At 49.2% G+C, this 14,874-nt stretch overlaps 1 protein-coding gene across 3 annotated transcripts in view; it reads left to right on the top strand.

The window, feature by feature from the left end:
- The first annotated feature begins 228 nt into the window (after window positions 1-228).
- Window positions 229-14,874, top strand: part of Gfod1 (glucose-fructose oxidoreductase domain containing 1) — a 97,084-nt gene continuing 82,438 nt past the window's right edge. The window contains exon 1 of one of the 3 annotated variants that reach the window (XM_005355092.2): window positions 229-3,217. In XM_005355092.2, coding sequence (XP_005355149.1) covers window positions 2,965-3,217 — 253 coding nt within the window. In that variant the 5' untranslated portion in view covers window positions 229-2,964. Of the gene's footprint in view, window positions 3,218-3,417; window positions 3,634-4,649; window positions 4,825-14,874 lie in introns of those variants that run through there. The other 2 variants (XM_026782992.1, XM_026782991.1) reach the window with 2 other exon arrangements.

Raw genomic sequence — 14,874 nt, 5'->3', positions numbered from 1 at the left:
ACGTCAACAAAAGACCCTGTTATCTCCTTTGTGGACACCAGGAACTGCTGGTGTAACAGGGGACTGAGAAGGTTTATATGCACAAGGCTGTAATATGGAAGATGGAGACAGGAGGACCAGAAGTTCATTCAAGGTCATCCTCCCCTAGAGAGTAAATTGGATGCCAGGCTGGACTACATGAGACCCTATCTTGAAAAAAACCAAACCAGGAACTGGAAAGATGGCTCAGCAAGTAAAAGTGCTCGCTGTCCTCCCAGAGGACTTGAGTTCTGTTCCTGACACTCATATAGGGTGGCCCACAATTACCTTTCACCTCCAGCTCCAGGGGCTCCAATGCCCTCTTCTGACCTCCGAGGGCATATGCACTCAAGTGGTATAAACCCACACCTATATATATGAAAAAAAATGAAAGAAAACCAAACCAACCAACGAACAAAAATCCCCAAACAACAAAAAATTATAACAGAATCCATACAGGTTATATACACAGGCTAATAGTTACTTTTAAATAGGGCAGTCGTAATAAATAGAAATGAATATCAAAATAGAGGGCATATAAATCACATAGAGCATTTTCCTAGGGAGTATTCTTTTTAGGACTTTACGAATGTCAGGTAACATGGTACTCCATGGTTAATCCTGTTCCCCCTTTGCAGAGGATCACAGCAAAGTTATTTGTCCTTGGTTCCACAGCTTGTAAATGGCAGAGCCAAGAAGCAGCTTCCACCTCTGACTTTCAAGACACACACACCAGACAGTGAGTGAGCTTCCCTGCCTCTGACGCAGGACGTTGAACACTGTGTGCTGTCAATGCCAGCATCGGCCCAGTAGGTGCTCCTGCCATGGTTCTTGCTCCGCCAGGGCTGATGGCACACCCTCCTTTCTTTTCCCCTAACGCTTCTCAGCCAGTCTTCAGCAGATCTTGTTTGCTCTTTTGTCTCAACCCTGCTCAGGCTGTTGCCAGTCCTGGAGCACTTTGTCCTTTCTACTAATGTCCTGAGGTCAGCTCTGCCTCCTCCCATTGCCACACATGAGCTTTTTATGGCGTACAGCTCTCTCCACGAGCCCTGCCTCGCTGCCGTTTGTTACAAGTTGCTTTGAATGCTATGGAGTGTCATATTCTCCACGCTTCTGTTGGAGCAGGCCACGTGCCTCTTTAGCAGAGAGCTGAAGGCCAGGGGTGAACTTGACAGACAGTAGTAACCTGATCTTTCCAGAAACATTGAGCTAGAGGGCAGGTGCCCTTGCCCTTTGGCACTAACTCCGCCCTCCCAGCACTAAGTGGGCACCGAGGGACAGGTGGTGACTATCCATTCATTCATTTAGTTGAGCGCCTAGTATCGACTAGTTAGGCCGTGCGATAAATGCTGAGGATATGGCCGGAGACAAGAGGCCCACTCAGTCAGCACCACTGTTAGAATTTACCACGCAGTTCGGTCTGAGGGTCCCCAGCATCCTCTGGGCCTCAGATTCAGTAAAGAAAATAAGTGGTTGGGAACCGAAGCTGAGGGCAGGAGGCTGGAGTGGCAGTGAGTACCTACGTCTCTGGAAACCAGACTCCACAGGCAGTGCAAAGACCCCGTTCTGGGTGAGGTCGCCGGTGCCACATGAGGCACAAACATGACATGGGAAACCGGTGGAGCTTGTGCAGCCAGAATTGGCTTGGTTGGGATGGGACTGGGCACACTTAGGAGTCAAAACTCTAGGGATTCAGGGCTGAGACGCTGGTGTGTGCATTCCGATTCCAGGACTGTTGTTTGTGTGTGTTACTTTGAGCAAATCTCTTAACCTTCCCAGACCTCATTTTCTTCATCAGTGAAATGGGTTTCCAATAACCCTAGGGCTAAGTGCCCGGAAAGCTTCCCCCCGCGCAGCGCCCGTACAGAAAAATACTCGGGAAAGGAGGCAGTGATCCACGCTGCTCACACCTCGTGGGGTTCTCCGGCTTCCCCGGGGTCCCGGCGACAGCCAGTCTTTTCCAAGGGACCCGGTCCTAGCCCATTAAGGGCGAGTCCCGCTTTGATATATTTATTTGCTTGCTTGGGCGGAGCTTGGAGCATAACAAGGAGGAGGCGGAGGCGGAGAGCACAGAGAAAGGGAAGCCACCCGGGGGCAGCAGGCTAGCCAGGCGGGGCTGGGGAGGAGTCAAGCCGGGTTCCAACCACACGGCGCTGCGCGCAACAAGAGCCTCGGGCGGCGGAGACAGGGGCGGGGACGACGCTTGTAGGCCAATGGTGCTCGGCGCTACCGCAAGGGCGGTGCAGGAACCCCAGCCGCTGACAGTCAAAGTAACCAACTCCGCCCTAGTGCCCGCGGGATCCCGGAGCCCGAGCCCTAGCGGGGCTGAGGCCGCCCAAAGCGCGCTGCGAGCAAGCGAATATGGCAGCAGAATGAGGAGCCTTGCGCCGGGTGGTGACCGCCGCTGCGGTGCTGCAGCTCGCAATCGGCGCTTGGCACGCCACGAACTGCATTCTTAGTCGGCCTCCGGGTTATTTCATTCCGCACCAAGGACCGCGGAAAAAGGAGATCCGTAGCCCAGAGAGGGAGCTAGGAGGCGGGAGCGCGACTCGGGAGAGATTCTGCGGGGATGAGCCGGCCATGGGGCGGCCTCGGCGGGGCGCACGGAGCCGGCCGGCGCATCGGCTGGACCGCTGCCTGAGCCCGGGCTCCACGGGACTTCGGGGCCTCTTGCGTCCCGGCGGAGTCCCTGACGCTGTCTCTGGGAAGGACACGATACCTGCGTGGCGGACACTGCAGCGATCACAGCACTGAGGCTCCCGGAGCCTACAGGGTCTGCGGTTTGGTGTGCTGTCACACCGCCGCACGCGGGCGCCTTGCCCGGGGCTCGGCGACTGGCGCAGCGCAGCGAGGTCGGCTGCAGGAGCCGGGGACTGCGGGACTAGCCGGAGAGGCGTGCGCGCGGGTGATCCCGGCAGAAGCAGAGCCGGACGGACCTGAGCAGCCATGCTTCCCGGGGTGGGCGTGTTCGGCACCAGCCTCACGGCCCGTGTCATCATCCCGCTGCTGAAAGATGAGGGCTTCGCGGTGAAGGCACTGTGGGGCCGCACTCAGGAAGAAGCCGAGGAGCTGGCCAAGGAGATGAGTGTTCCTTTCTACACTAGCCGCATCGATGAGGTGCTGCTGCATCAGGATGTAGATTTGGTGTGCATCAACCTGCCGCCGCCGCTAACCAGGCAAATCGCTGTCAAAACCCTGGGTGAGCGACCCCTCCTCCAGCCCTCTCTTCATTAGCCCGGGTCTTTGCTTCGCACCCTCTCCAATGGCAGAAGCGTACACCCCAGGGATTCCAAACCCATGCATGTTACTCCCAGCTTTTCCATTCCCAGTCCGTGGCCTTCCCCACCTCCACGCTTCGCTCCTGGCACCACCTGGAAGCGTATCCCCACGTGTGTGGTGCGGAGGCTGGAATAGGCTTGGGTTCCAGGTATAGGAACCAGGTGGATCAGATGCAGAGATCTGAAGATGGGTTGCTGTTCCGGGAGAGGAAACTCGGTCCCCAGCTGTATGTGTTAGTGCTCCGGTGTGTTGGTGCGTGCGCGCCTGGGAGAGGCGAGCGCGCGGCCAGGAACCCTTGAATAAAGGACCGCACACGTGGCAGGGGTTTTCCCCAAGGTACCTGTTGTCAGCAGCTGTGGCACCCTATTTGGGTCATTTGTTTCTACTGTAAGTGAGTTTAGTGTGAGACGAGAGACGTGACAGCTGGCCGGAATGACCATTTTCGGCTCTGGAAGCAAGCAAGGAAGGACGGTGGAAGTGAGAGGGGGCGGGTCTATTAGAACATTCTCAGATGTGTCAGAGGTTAGTAAATTAACCTTTGGGCAGAGCCGCCCAGAGTTGTCTTCTGCTCCAATTTGGAATAATATTCCTTATATTCTTAGGAGATGGGCGTTGCTGTTTCAGAGGCAGGGATGCTTTGTGTGGTAACAGGCCAGACGCTGCAATTTCCTTTGGAAACGTGCGATGGCACCTCCGTGTTTTGCCTCCGGAATATTCCCAGACGCTGTGTTTACAAGTAGGTTGGGACTCTGCTGGGCTCAGAGGAATGTCTTGAGCAAGCCTGTCCATCAACAGCTCTCTTCCATATCTAAAACAACCCCAGTTGGCTAGTCCCAGGCGTTAATTGCTCACCCTTGGATGTTAGAGTCTTAATTGGTGAAGAAAGAGTAAAATCTCCTGAACTGGGGGCCTTGCATTATGGTAGAACACCTGTCTGGCATGCACAAGGCATTCTGTCTCAACTCTCAGCAAGGAGAAAATAATTTTATAAGTTTTTGTTATTGACAAAACCGAGGTGAGTTACATTTTCTTAACCAAGCACCAGAGATGCTATTATCGGAGTTTACTGTGTGATGGGGGATAGCCAGGGCTTCATGCTTTTGTGATGGGCTGTAGGCTTTCTTCTTTTCCTTTGTGAGCGCGTTTTCCCGTGGCTCGTGGTAGTCTATGATGATGAAAAATGTAGTGGTGCTGGATTTAGAAGTGGCCACACAGGCGCTAGCCGACTTCCCTGGAAGCCCCATGAGGCGCCTTGGCTTGTGCCTTGGAGGCTGCTCTTGACTGGCTTCACAGTCGTGGTTAGGAGGTCGTACACCACACAACACAGGAAGTGGAAAACCCCAAACAGTTGTCAGTCTGGCCTTGGTCTTTGGGGGGTTTACACATACTAACGTTTACCTGGAATTCGAATGAGCCGCCCTTCAACGAGTCCCGGTGAATTGTGCTTCTTTTTCCACAGCCAGCAAAAGTGATAGACCTGTGTGTCCATGTCCTGGCCCGATAAGGAGAGGGCACCAGACAAGTGAGGTTAGTGGAATCACACACATTCTCCTTTGAGTTCCAGAAACTTCCTCCAAAGCCCTACCTCTGCCAGACTTTGTGTCACACCCTTCCCCAGCAAGCCAGGTTCAACCACCTGTCCTCCCTAAGTCAATCAAAACACCCAAATTAGTCTATCCATTGTTTTGGCTCCACCCTCCTGCCAGGTGGACTGGGAAGCTGCAACCTCGTTCCTTGAGAAGTTTCCCCTTTGGCTGACTCAGGTTTTAGGCTTTCTCTTCTCTCAGCATGAGATTCCTAGGGGGAATTCCAGCTTCTTGGGGGTTTGTTGTTTTAATAGTCTGATAGCTGAAGCGAGGGCTGTCTCTTTAGAGCAGCTTCATCCTGTCCAGGCCAGTTACACTGCCTCAGTGGCGAAGCTGCTGTAGAGATCTTTCTGCCACACACAGTTTGTACACCATTCAGGGCTGTCTATAACGGAGAACTTCTTGTGGGCCGGCCTGGGTGGTAGTTTGCAGTGTATAAAACATTTCACTGTGATGAAACGGGTCTCTAAGGAAGACATCTGACTGATTTTACAAATGAGGCCACCCTGATTCAGAGAGCTGAGTCCCAGCTACCCATGGCCATATTCCTAGATAGCTGTTCCCACCAGCCAGCCTCTCCAGAGCCTACTCCATTACTACAGTTCCTCCTGTCACAGATTGCTGGGGAGGTCCTGTGTTGCTTTCTACCCCACCGCTGGAATCGGTTCCACACATTCTGTCCCCTGCTGTCTCCTGAATCTTTCTGTCTTTGTTACCCTTTTTTTTTTTTTTTTTTTTTTTTTTTTTTTTTTTTTTTTTTGGCCAAGTTGCAGCCCACTAATAGACATCAAGGTTCTCAACTAGTTTCTGAACTTTTCAGACGGTCCTGGCTCACCCCTGCTGGGTCACCTTCACAGTGCTTTAAGTTATCATACAGAGCCATAGATACTGCTCCACTGTCAGTGCTTTTAGGAAAAGCCTTAGCTCGATGGCATGACAAATAAGAACCGGTCTCTGATGAGACTGGCCATCAAGTCCCTGATGAGACTTGAGGCTTATGTCCTGCAAGGCATTCAGAATCTGGTGAGCTTGGGCCATCGAGATGGCTCATTGGGAGTGATGGCTTGCCATGTAAGTCTGGAGACCTCAGTGTGATCCTTAGAACCCAAAAGCAGATGGAGTGGGAGAGCTGATTTCATGATAATGCCCTCACTCTGACTGTCATATATGCACTGTAGCCTGAGTACACACACACACACACACACACACACACACACACACACACGGTTAGGGATATTTGATCACACTGTGACACTCTGAGCCTGTGTTAATAAAGTTAAATTTGGATCAGCAGGGCAGAGCCAGTGACTAGTTGACAAGAATTGACCATAGAGATTTTGGAGGACCCAGGATATGATAGAGAGGCACAGGAAAAAGTAGGGAGGAGCTTGAAAAGGAGTTCCAGTCCTTTTTGATCTGGGAAGTATGGAGAGAGGACTGGCTGGTTGCTCCTCTGCTATTGCTTTGCTTTATCAGGTTTTACCCTAATATCTTAGAACTCATCCCACACACACACTAGAACTCCACCAGTCACAGTTAAGCTACCAGTGGGGATTTCTTGGAGAGACTCTTGGTTCATTCATCTGCTCGAGCTTCCGCCAGGCTCTCTATTGTCCCTGTAGCTGGACTAAGAGTTGTGCAGTCTTGAAAACCGATCATCTGTTGGCACCTCCTGAGTGTTGTGCTTCTGCTTCTCGATCCCACCCCTTCCCCTGTGTACCCTTCTAAGCTCTCAGTACCAGGAACCCTTGCGCTTTCTATAACCAATTTGAATGTGTTTGTTTAAAACCCAAATTGTGTTCAGTTAGTTTGAATAGGTTATATATTTACATGGTATAAATTTCAAACACTATAAATGTACATACTACATTAGAGTAAGTGCACCCCATTCTGAGGCAATCAACCTTACTACTTCTTTCAATGTCTTCTAGTCAAGATTTTCTGGCTACAGTAGTAAATATATATATGTAAGAATTTTCATATTGGATGGGCGGTGGTGGCATATGCCTTTAATCCCAGCACTCAGGAGGCAGAGACAGGTGAGTTTGAGACCTGGTCTACAGAGTGAGTTCCAGGACTGGCTCTGAACCTACAGAGAAACCCTGTCTTGAAACAACAACAAAACAAAAACAACAACAACAACAACAAAGTTTTAAGAGTTTTCATGTCCCCTTTTGGATGACTGGTAAAGTCTCATTGGTGCTACTGGAAACCTGCTTGCTATCATGACATTATTAGCTCATATGTGAATTCAACCAACCAGCAATCAAAAATACTCAAAAACCAAAAGAAATTGTACCTGCACAGAACAACTACAAATGCTTGTCTCGCCATCGCCCCCTGAACAACCTAGCAAGACCAGTACACACTGTCTTTCTACCCTAATAGCTATTCTAGGCAATCTAGAGAGGGCCAAAGCAGGGAGCATACACGTAGGTTACACACAAATACTAGGCTGTACTGAGGGACTTGAGCATCCAGGAGTCTTTGTGTACCCATGGGGATTCTGGAACCAATACCCGGAGATAGGGGTAACTGAATACATATGTCTGTGTATGTAATATATTTATGTTATACACACATGTATACATACACATACATATATTTAGAATGTGAATCCATCCTTGTCATGTTTTGGGCTATATAGGATTTCATGGTAGGGGTGAAATGGAAGCGTATTTGACCCGTTCCCTGTTATTCAACATTTAGGTTGTTTCCTGTCTTACACAAGCGTGGAATGAGTCATTGTGAGGCACTGCCATTTTGTATACGCTAGTGTAGTTGTAGCATAAATGCACAAGCTGAGAGCCGGCCAGGGGGGCATAGTCTCATTTCATGTGACACAGATATTGCCAGATGAGCCGGCATCTGACATTCTGCATTTTGTCAGTCTCCTGAGCTGCTCCCAACAAGGCCCTGGACTTACACATCTCTGGAGTATAGTATAGTTTGGCTTACACTGTTCAGTCCAGACAGACTACTAGCTCGGGCCAGTACCATAGGCCATTACCACCTTCTAGCTAGCTCTGGGTCAGTCCGAGCCTGTCAAAACATTGTCCCCCTGCAGCAGTCCTTTTCCCTTAGGTAATGCGGCAAGCTCTCTGGCTGCCCGCGTAGGCCCAGGGGATTCTCTGTACCATGGGAGAGGCGAATGTGTAGGAGTCTGGACGTAATCACACCCACAAAGGGTATGCCCGTGGTTCTCTTGGATGTCGGGCTAACACTCATACTGAGGAGGTAGTTGGATTCAAGTTGCCCTGCCTCCTCTCTGCCTCTTACTTCTTAAGTAAGTGGGGCTCATCCTGGATGCACCACCCGCCAGTACTAAGGCCTCTGTTATGTTCCTGGAATTCCCCAGTCACTTATCTGACTCTCTGGATCGTTGTACTGGCTCTGAAGATTGTCTAGATGGCTCACTCCCCTGCCTGTGAATGGCTAACTCTCTACAGATCTATATTTTGAGGGAGTGACTTTTCGAGCCTCCCCTTCCACCTCTGGGTTCATCTCTGTCCCTGCTGTCTCTTTGCTGTTCTTGGTGACATTCTCACAGCTGGGGAGCCTCACGGGTGTCGTCTTAACTGCTCTTTGTCCCTCTGCTGGAAGGCGGCTCTTTGAGGGCTGGGCTTTTGTCTGTCTTGCTCCCTGTATAACTCTTTACCCTCTAGACAGCGCCACATACCCAGCCATCTCGCACACAGGCTGCAAATGCCTGTTAAATGACCAGTGAATGCGGACACTTTTCATTGTGTGGACATGTGACCTCAGGAGTCACAGGTTAGGAACAGACGACACCTATCAACAGAATTTTTTGTGCCCTGTGTGGTATTCTTTCCCCTTCTAACTTTACTGTTCACTGGTGTTACCTGGGGAGCCCTTCACAATATAGATTCCTGGGTGGTAACAGATGAACCATTTCTGCCTAGCTCATGGTTGCAATACTGGACCGGCTAGACACTGGAGTTGCTAAAGCTCTCGGCCTTGGGGAACTGAAGGGGGCCTCCCTCCCTGAGTAATCACGCAGGACTGTGCCAGAAATACCTGCTCCCTTGTGTGGCATGCAAGGACACTTGCTGCCATGCTTTCTGTCCTCACGGTTGGAGGTGGCTGTGAAGACCCACAGGAATGGAAGGCTTCCCCATGGTGGCGAGTAAAGATGCAGGCTTTCCTTGAGCTCTGATCTTCTGCGCCTGAATCTTGCCCCAACTTGTTTGGCATTTGGCAGTAAGGACCTGGAGCAGTGGAGACCTTAGCACTGAGGAGGACTGGGGGGAGAGAGGTGAGAACTGATGGTCTCAGGCCATTGTTGCCACACCAGTGATCATTCGGGCTGCAGATAATGGCAAGGGTGGACTTGGACTCGGGGGGAGCTGTTCTGAAATTCTAGCAGCCCCTGAATTTCCAGTTCTTCCCTGGAGTTTCTTTTGGATCTCTTCCTATCTTAACACTGGGAGGAAAAAAAAAGAAGTGATTGTATTCTCTGGGTTCCTGCCCCTGTGCACAGCAGGAAATGATTTTCGGTCTATCAGTTTGGTGCAGAATTGAGGAAGCCCTTGGGTATTATGTAAATGAGAGAAATTACTCTGTTTATGGTTAGGAAAACCCAGGCGTGACCAGGCTCATTGCATCTAACCAGTATTAGGTGCACTTGAGTGATCATTTGCTGGATGTGTTGGACTTTGGAGATGGATGATTCTGCAGTGTATCATGGAAGGAGAAAGCAAATGAAGAAGTTGAGCATTTTGATGCCTGACCTGGGAGAATGGCATGAAAGAGGAAATGAAAAGGCGTGTTTAATATGCAAGCAAAGTTTGCTAGTGACACGTTTGCTAGCTGTGACCTAGGAAGGCGCCTTGCCACTTAACAGGTCGTGTATGGTTAAAGTAACTAGTTGTAGACACGGTTGGTGGGCCATTCCTGTGTGATTTTTGGGGAGGTAGTTGTCTTCAAAATGATTACTAAAAATTTAAAAAATATTGTTTTTATAGCGTGTATGTGCAGGTCTGAGGACAACTTTGAGTTGGTCTCCCTTTCTACTTGTCGCGTGGGCTCTGGGGATCGAATCCAGGTTTCTAGGCTTGCGCAGTAAGTAATGCACGGAACCATCTCACCAGCCCTTTGGAAATTATTATTGTGTGTGGGTGCCCATGCGTCACGACAGTCGTGTGGCGGCCAGAGGACAACTGTTGGGACCAGTTCTTTCCCTTCCACCTGAGTTCTAAGGATCCAAGTCCGTAAGGAATTTCACCTGCTGAGCCTTCTCATCAGCCCCGCCCAGTATCCATCGCTCTTGAGCCTCCGTTAGTCTCCCCAGTGAGACGGAGCAAACGACACTACCACGTGAGACATTTAAAATGAGGAGGATTATGTCACGACCTGGCCTGTTGTCCCCATTCAGTTATATGTATGGGCTCAACAAATATTCATTTCTTTTTGTCACATGTGATCAACTCTCTAGTTGGCTTATATATGTGATGCTTTTTTTTTTGTGGGGAGGGGTATGTGTTGAGATAGCGTCTCACCTTATAGTGCAGGCTGACCTTGAATTTGGGGCAGTCCCCTTGCTTCAGCCTCCTGGGTACAGGGATTACAGGTGTCAGTCATCATCATCCATGCCTAGAGTGAATGGTTCTTATTTTTCAATTAAAAACAGCTCTTTTTGAGAGCTCATCATGTGCATCCCAGGTGGGACTTGAACTCACAATGTAGCTGCAAATGACTTTGACCTTCTGAGATTTGTCTCTATCTCCTGTACTAGATTGCAGACATGCGCTACCATGCCTAGTTTTTATGCAGTGCTGGGGATAGAACACAGGTCTTTGTACATGACAGGTGGGTACTCTACCAAGCCCCATGGCGCTTTTGAAATGTTTTTTTTATTATTATTATTTTCTGCCAGATTCAGAAAACAACATTTTCAAGTTTTCTTCCCTTCCTCCCTCCCTCCCTTCCTCTCTTCTTTCCTCCCTCCTTCCCTTCCTCCCTTCCCCAAAGGGAAGGTCTCTAAGCTGAGCTTTTCTTTCATTTTGTTTTTTACAAACTCAGCACAGTCAGCATTCAAGGTCTACAGATCCCACACTCTCAGATCAATAAATTACAAGTGGAAATTATCCATAAAAAGAAACTGAATCTGTACCGAACACACAAACCGTTTCTTGTCATTATCCCCCAGTTTAAACGGTGCTTACATCTGGATGAGATTCAGGTGCATAAGGAATATGTGTAGGTTCTGTGCAAACAATGTTTCTTTTCACAAAGGGGGTTTGAGCAAAGACTTGGGCATTCTCTAGGACAGTCAACCCGCTCTGAAGATCTGAGGGACTGCCATAGTAGCTTCACGGTGATCAGCAGGAGGCACAGAAATGACCACATCCTCATTCTGACCGTCGCTTGTGACAGGGCCGTGGGGCATCTCACGGAAACCAAGAGCTGATCTTGGGCACCTTGGCTGTGCATTCCTAGAGTTAATTTTTGCTTCTCTCCGTGCGTCAACACTGTCATTTATCTCTGCTCGCAGCAGCTTCCTCGGCTTCCAATGTGGTAGACGAAAGCTGTCTGGCTTCCTGCTACACACATTACAGGTTCAGCCACCTGGGAAATGCAGCCCCTCCCCTCTTCCCAGTTCTCCCTGCTTCTTCTGTCTGGTGCTGTCTCCTGGCTGTCATTTCTATGGTTACCTTTAGTGTTTGGATAGCGAAGTGGTTCTCAACCTTTATTTACTTAATGAAATGCATCGTGGCATTGCCTTTCTAGTTGATCGCCAAACAGTAAAAAGAACTGATGTATGTGAGGTCCAGCGAGACCGCTTATTGCTAATATAAGGTCATGTATATGTCTTATATATGCACATATATAACATAGACGCATACATAGATACTGTACTGAGGCTGAGACCCAGGATTTAAGCACTCTAATCCAGTGTAATTGTCCTGGGGGATAATCTAAAGGAAGCCGCTTAGGCCTTCAGCTATCTGTGTACTCAAACAATGGCCTGCTGAGAATTAGCATATCTCCAGGAATTCGTGTTGGAAGAAGGAAAAGGCTGCCATCTAGTCAGCCAGAGTGGGAACTTGTCTCCCACGAAGGGATTTCACACAGTTGTGAAAACCTGTCCGACTACCTTGCAAGAGAAGCTGGAGCCAGACGCTGCCTTGTTAGTGATGGGCATGACCACACCTGGCCAGGACTGCTTAGTTATGCATGCCTCTTGCTTTGTATTTAAATCGAATACTCACCTCAGAACCTGGAATAAGGATGTGCAGGGGTGGGGCGGCTGTCACTGGACCTCTTTCTGTTCCTCTTCCTCATCTGGCCATTTGAATAGACCAATCTCTCTCTCTCTCTCTCTCTCTCTCTCTCTCTCTCCCTCCCTCCCCCTCTCAAGGTTTATTTTTATTTTGTGTGTATGAGGGTGTGCCTATGTGTATGTGTGTATACTCAGGGTGTACCTGGTACCCACAGAAGTCAGGAGAGGGCATTGGAGCCCCTAGAACTGGTTGTGAACCCCCATGTGAGTGCTGGGCACTGACCCCTTTGCAAGGGCAGCCAGTGCTCTTGCCTATTGATCTCTCTCCAGCTCCTGGACCCCCTTTCTCTGCTTCTCAATGCTGCTTATCTCTTTAATTGGAGTAGAGAGAATGGAAGGCTGGGCCTAGTTGTGAGGGTTTGGGCTTCCCCTTGACTAAGAAGAGAGGACAGGACTTAAATAATTTAAAAGAGGGCTGGAGAGATGGCTCAGTGGTTAAGAGCACTGTCTGCTCTTCCAGAGGTCCTGAGTTCAATTCCCAGCAACCACATGGTGGTTCACAGACATCTGTAATGAGATCTGGTGCCCTCCTCTGGTGTTGTGGGTATACATGGAGGCAGAAAGTTGTACATAATAAATAAATAAATCTTAAAAAAAATAATTTAAAAGAAAGGTATGCTTGCCTGTAATTCTAGGATTGAGGAGGCTGAGGCAAAAGGGTCAAAGTCAAAGTCAGTTTGGTCTGCACCAGTGGTTCTCAACCTTCCTAATGCTGCGACCCTTTAATAACAGTTCCTTGTGTTGTGGTGACCACCAATCATAAAATTATTTCATTGCTATTTCATATGTATAATGTTGTTACTGTTATAAATTGTAGTGTAAATATCTGTGGTTTTGGATGCTCTTAGATGACCTCTGTGAAAGGGCCTTTGGTCCCCCCCCAAGGGGTCCCGACCCACAGGTTGAGAATCATAGGTCTACATGCTGAGACCCTTCTCTCTAAATAAATGAATAAATATATACATGAGGGGCTGTACAGATAGCTCCGCAGGTAAGAGCACTTACTGCTCCTATGGAAGATCTAGTTCCCTAGCACCTCTATAGCAGCTCACATCCACCTGTACTTCCTCTTCCAGGGTATCTGCTGCCTTCTGGCCTCGCAGGCACGGTGTGCACGATACACATGCACACATATAGACAAGCACACTAAAAAACCCCAAATGAGTAAACAATGAGAAAACAAAAATGCATTTAAGAAAGACAAGGCCCCATGAGTAGGGTCACCCAGAGGACCTGTCCAACTCCGCCGAGCTCCCTTTGTATGGTCCCCAGCATCCAGGAAACAGTGGATTGAGAATGTCCAGCTTTGTCAAAAAAAAAAAAAAAGTCAGAAGTGAAGAGTTTGAAGGTTCCCCAGAGTTGAGGCAACCGAAATGTGAATTACCCTGACTTGAGCATCACATATGTAGACGTGTGTCAAATTGCCACTCCTAAATATTCATGTCATTTGCTAATAATCATAAAATTTTAAAGAATATCCAAAATTTAAAAAAAAAATTTGGAGCTACTGTCACTGCTACTTGCATCATTCTCTCTGCTCAGGCTCCAGTTAGTGATGGGAGCTAGTGACAGCTCTCTAGGGTCAGTGAGGGCGACAGCTCGCAGGAGCGTTGGAAGGAACCAGGTTGGGAGGAGCCCAAGTGGCTGCCTTAGCTAGTGTGAAAAGCGCTGCAAAAATGAATTCACCCCGAAAGGCTTCAAGAGGATACTCCATGTGGGGCAGAGTTAGGGGTGCAAGATGGGGAAGAGAGGGTGCTATGGAGGGTCTCGGTCCCGGCCCGTGCTGCTGCGTGGAGCTTTGCAGAGGTTTAGCATCTTCTTGGGAATGCCCACTGAAATTTAATCCCCATAATAGGAGTGTAAGAAGCTGGACCATGTGGGATCTTTAAGAGAGAACTGGGGCCCTGCCTTCATGCGAAATTGGGACATGTACTTCCCTGTCTCCAAGGGGCAGGGTGGTAGGGAGGGTACACATTGGGGGATTTGTGTGTCCCAGAACTAATTAGTGGAGGTTTCACCAGGTCTGGGTGCAGCCCTCAGTTTATTAGCAAGGACTCTATTATTAATCAGAAGGAAACATGTTCTGGAGAGTTTTCCTAAATTCACCCTGAGATATTGGAAATGAACACAAAAATAGATTCTTCCACCCTCGCTGAACACCATAGGACTTTAGGTAGTGAGGGTACCCAAGGAAGGCTGCCATGTTGGGAACCTTTAGCAAACCTGTAAGGACTGGGCTTTCTAGTCACAGGAACCAAGGGACTTCACGTGCAGGAAGGCAGATGCCAGTGCCACCCCCACCACCCAGTGGGCATGTGGAGGTCAGAGTTTAACTTTCACGCTCTTGTCCACGTCGTATTTTTGAGACAAGGTCTCTCACTTGACCTGGCACCCTAGGCTAGGCTGGCTAGTGGGCCCCTAGAGATCTGCCTGTCTCCACCTCCCTCAATGACAGGATTACAAGTGCACCATGGTATGGGACTATTTAAGTGGCTTCTGAGGATCGAACTTGGGTCCTTGTGCTTGCACACTAAGTGCCTCACTTAGCTATGAAGCACCGGTTCATTGCCAGGCCTCTTTGTTGTTGCTGGTGTTTTTTTTTTTTTTTTTTTTTTTGTTGTTGTTTTGTTTTGAGTTGGGGTTTCTCTGTGTAGCCCTGGCTGTCCTGGAGCTCACTCTGTAGACCAG

The sequence above is a fragment of the Microtus ochrogaster genome, chromosome 16, assembly GCF_000317375.1.
Source record: "Microtus ochrogaster isolate Prairie Vole_2 chromosome 16, MicOch1.0, whole genome shotgun sequence".
NCBI lineage: Eukaryota > Metazoa > Chordata > Mammalia > Rodentia > Cricetidae > Microtus > Microtus ochrogaster.
This window is presented reverse-complemented; position numbering and strand designations above follow the sequence as displayed.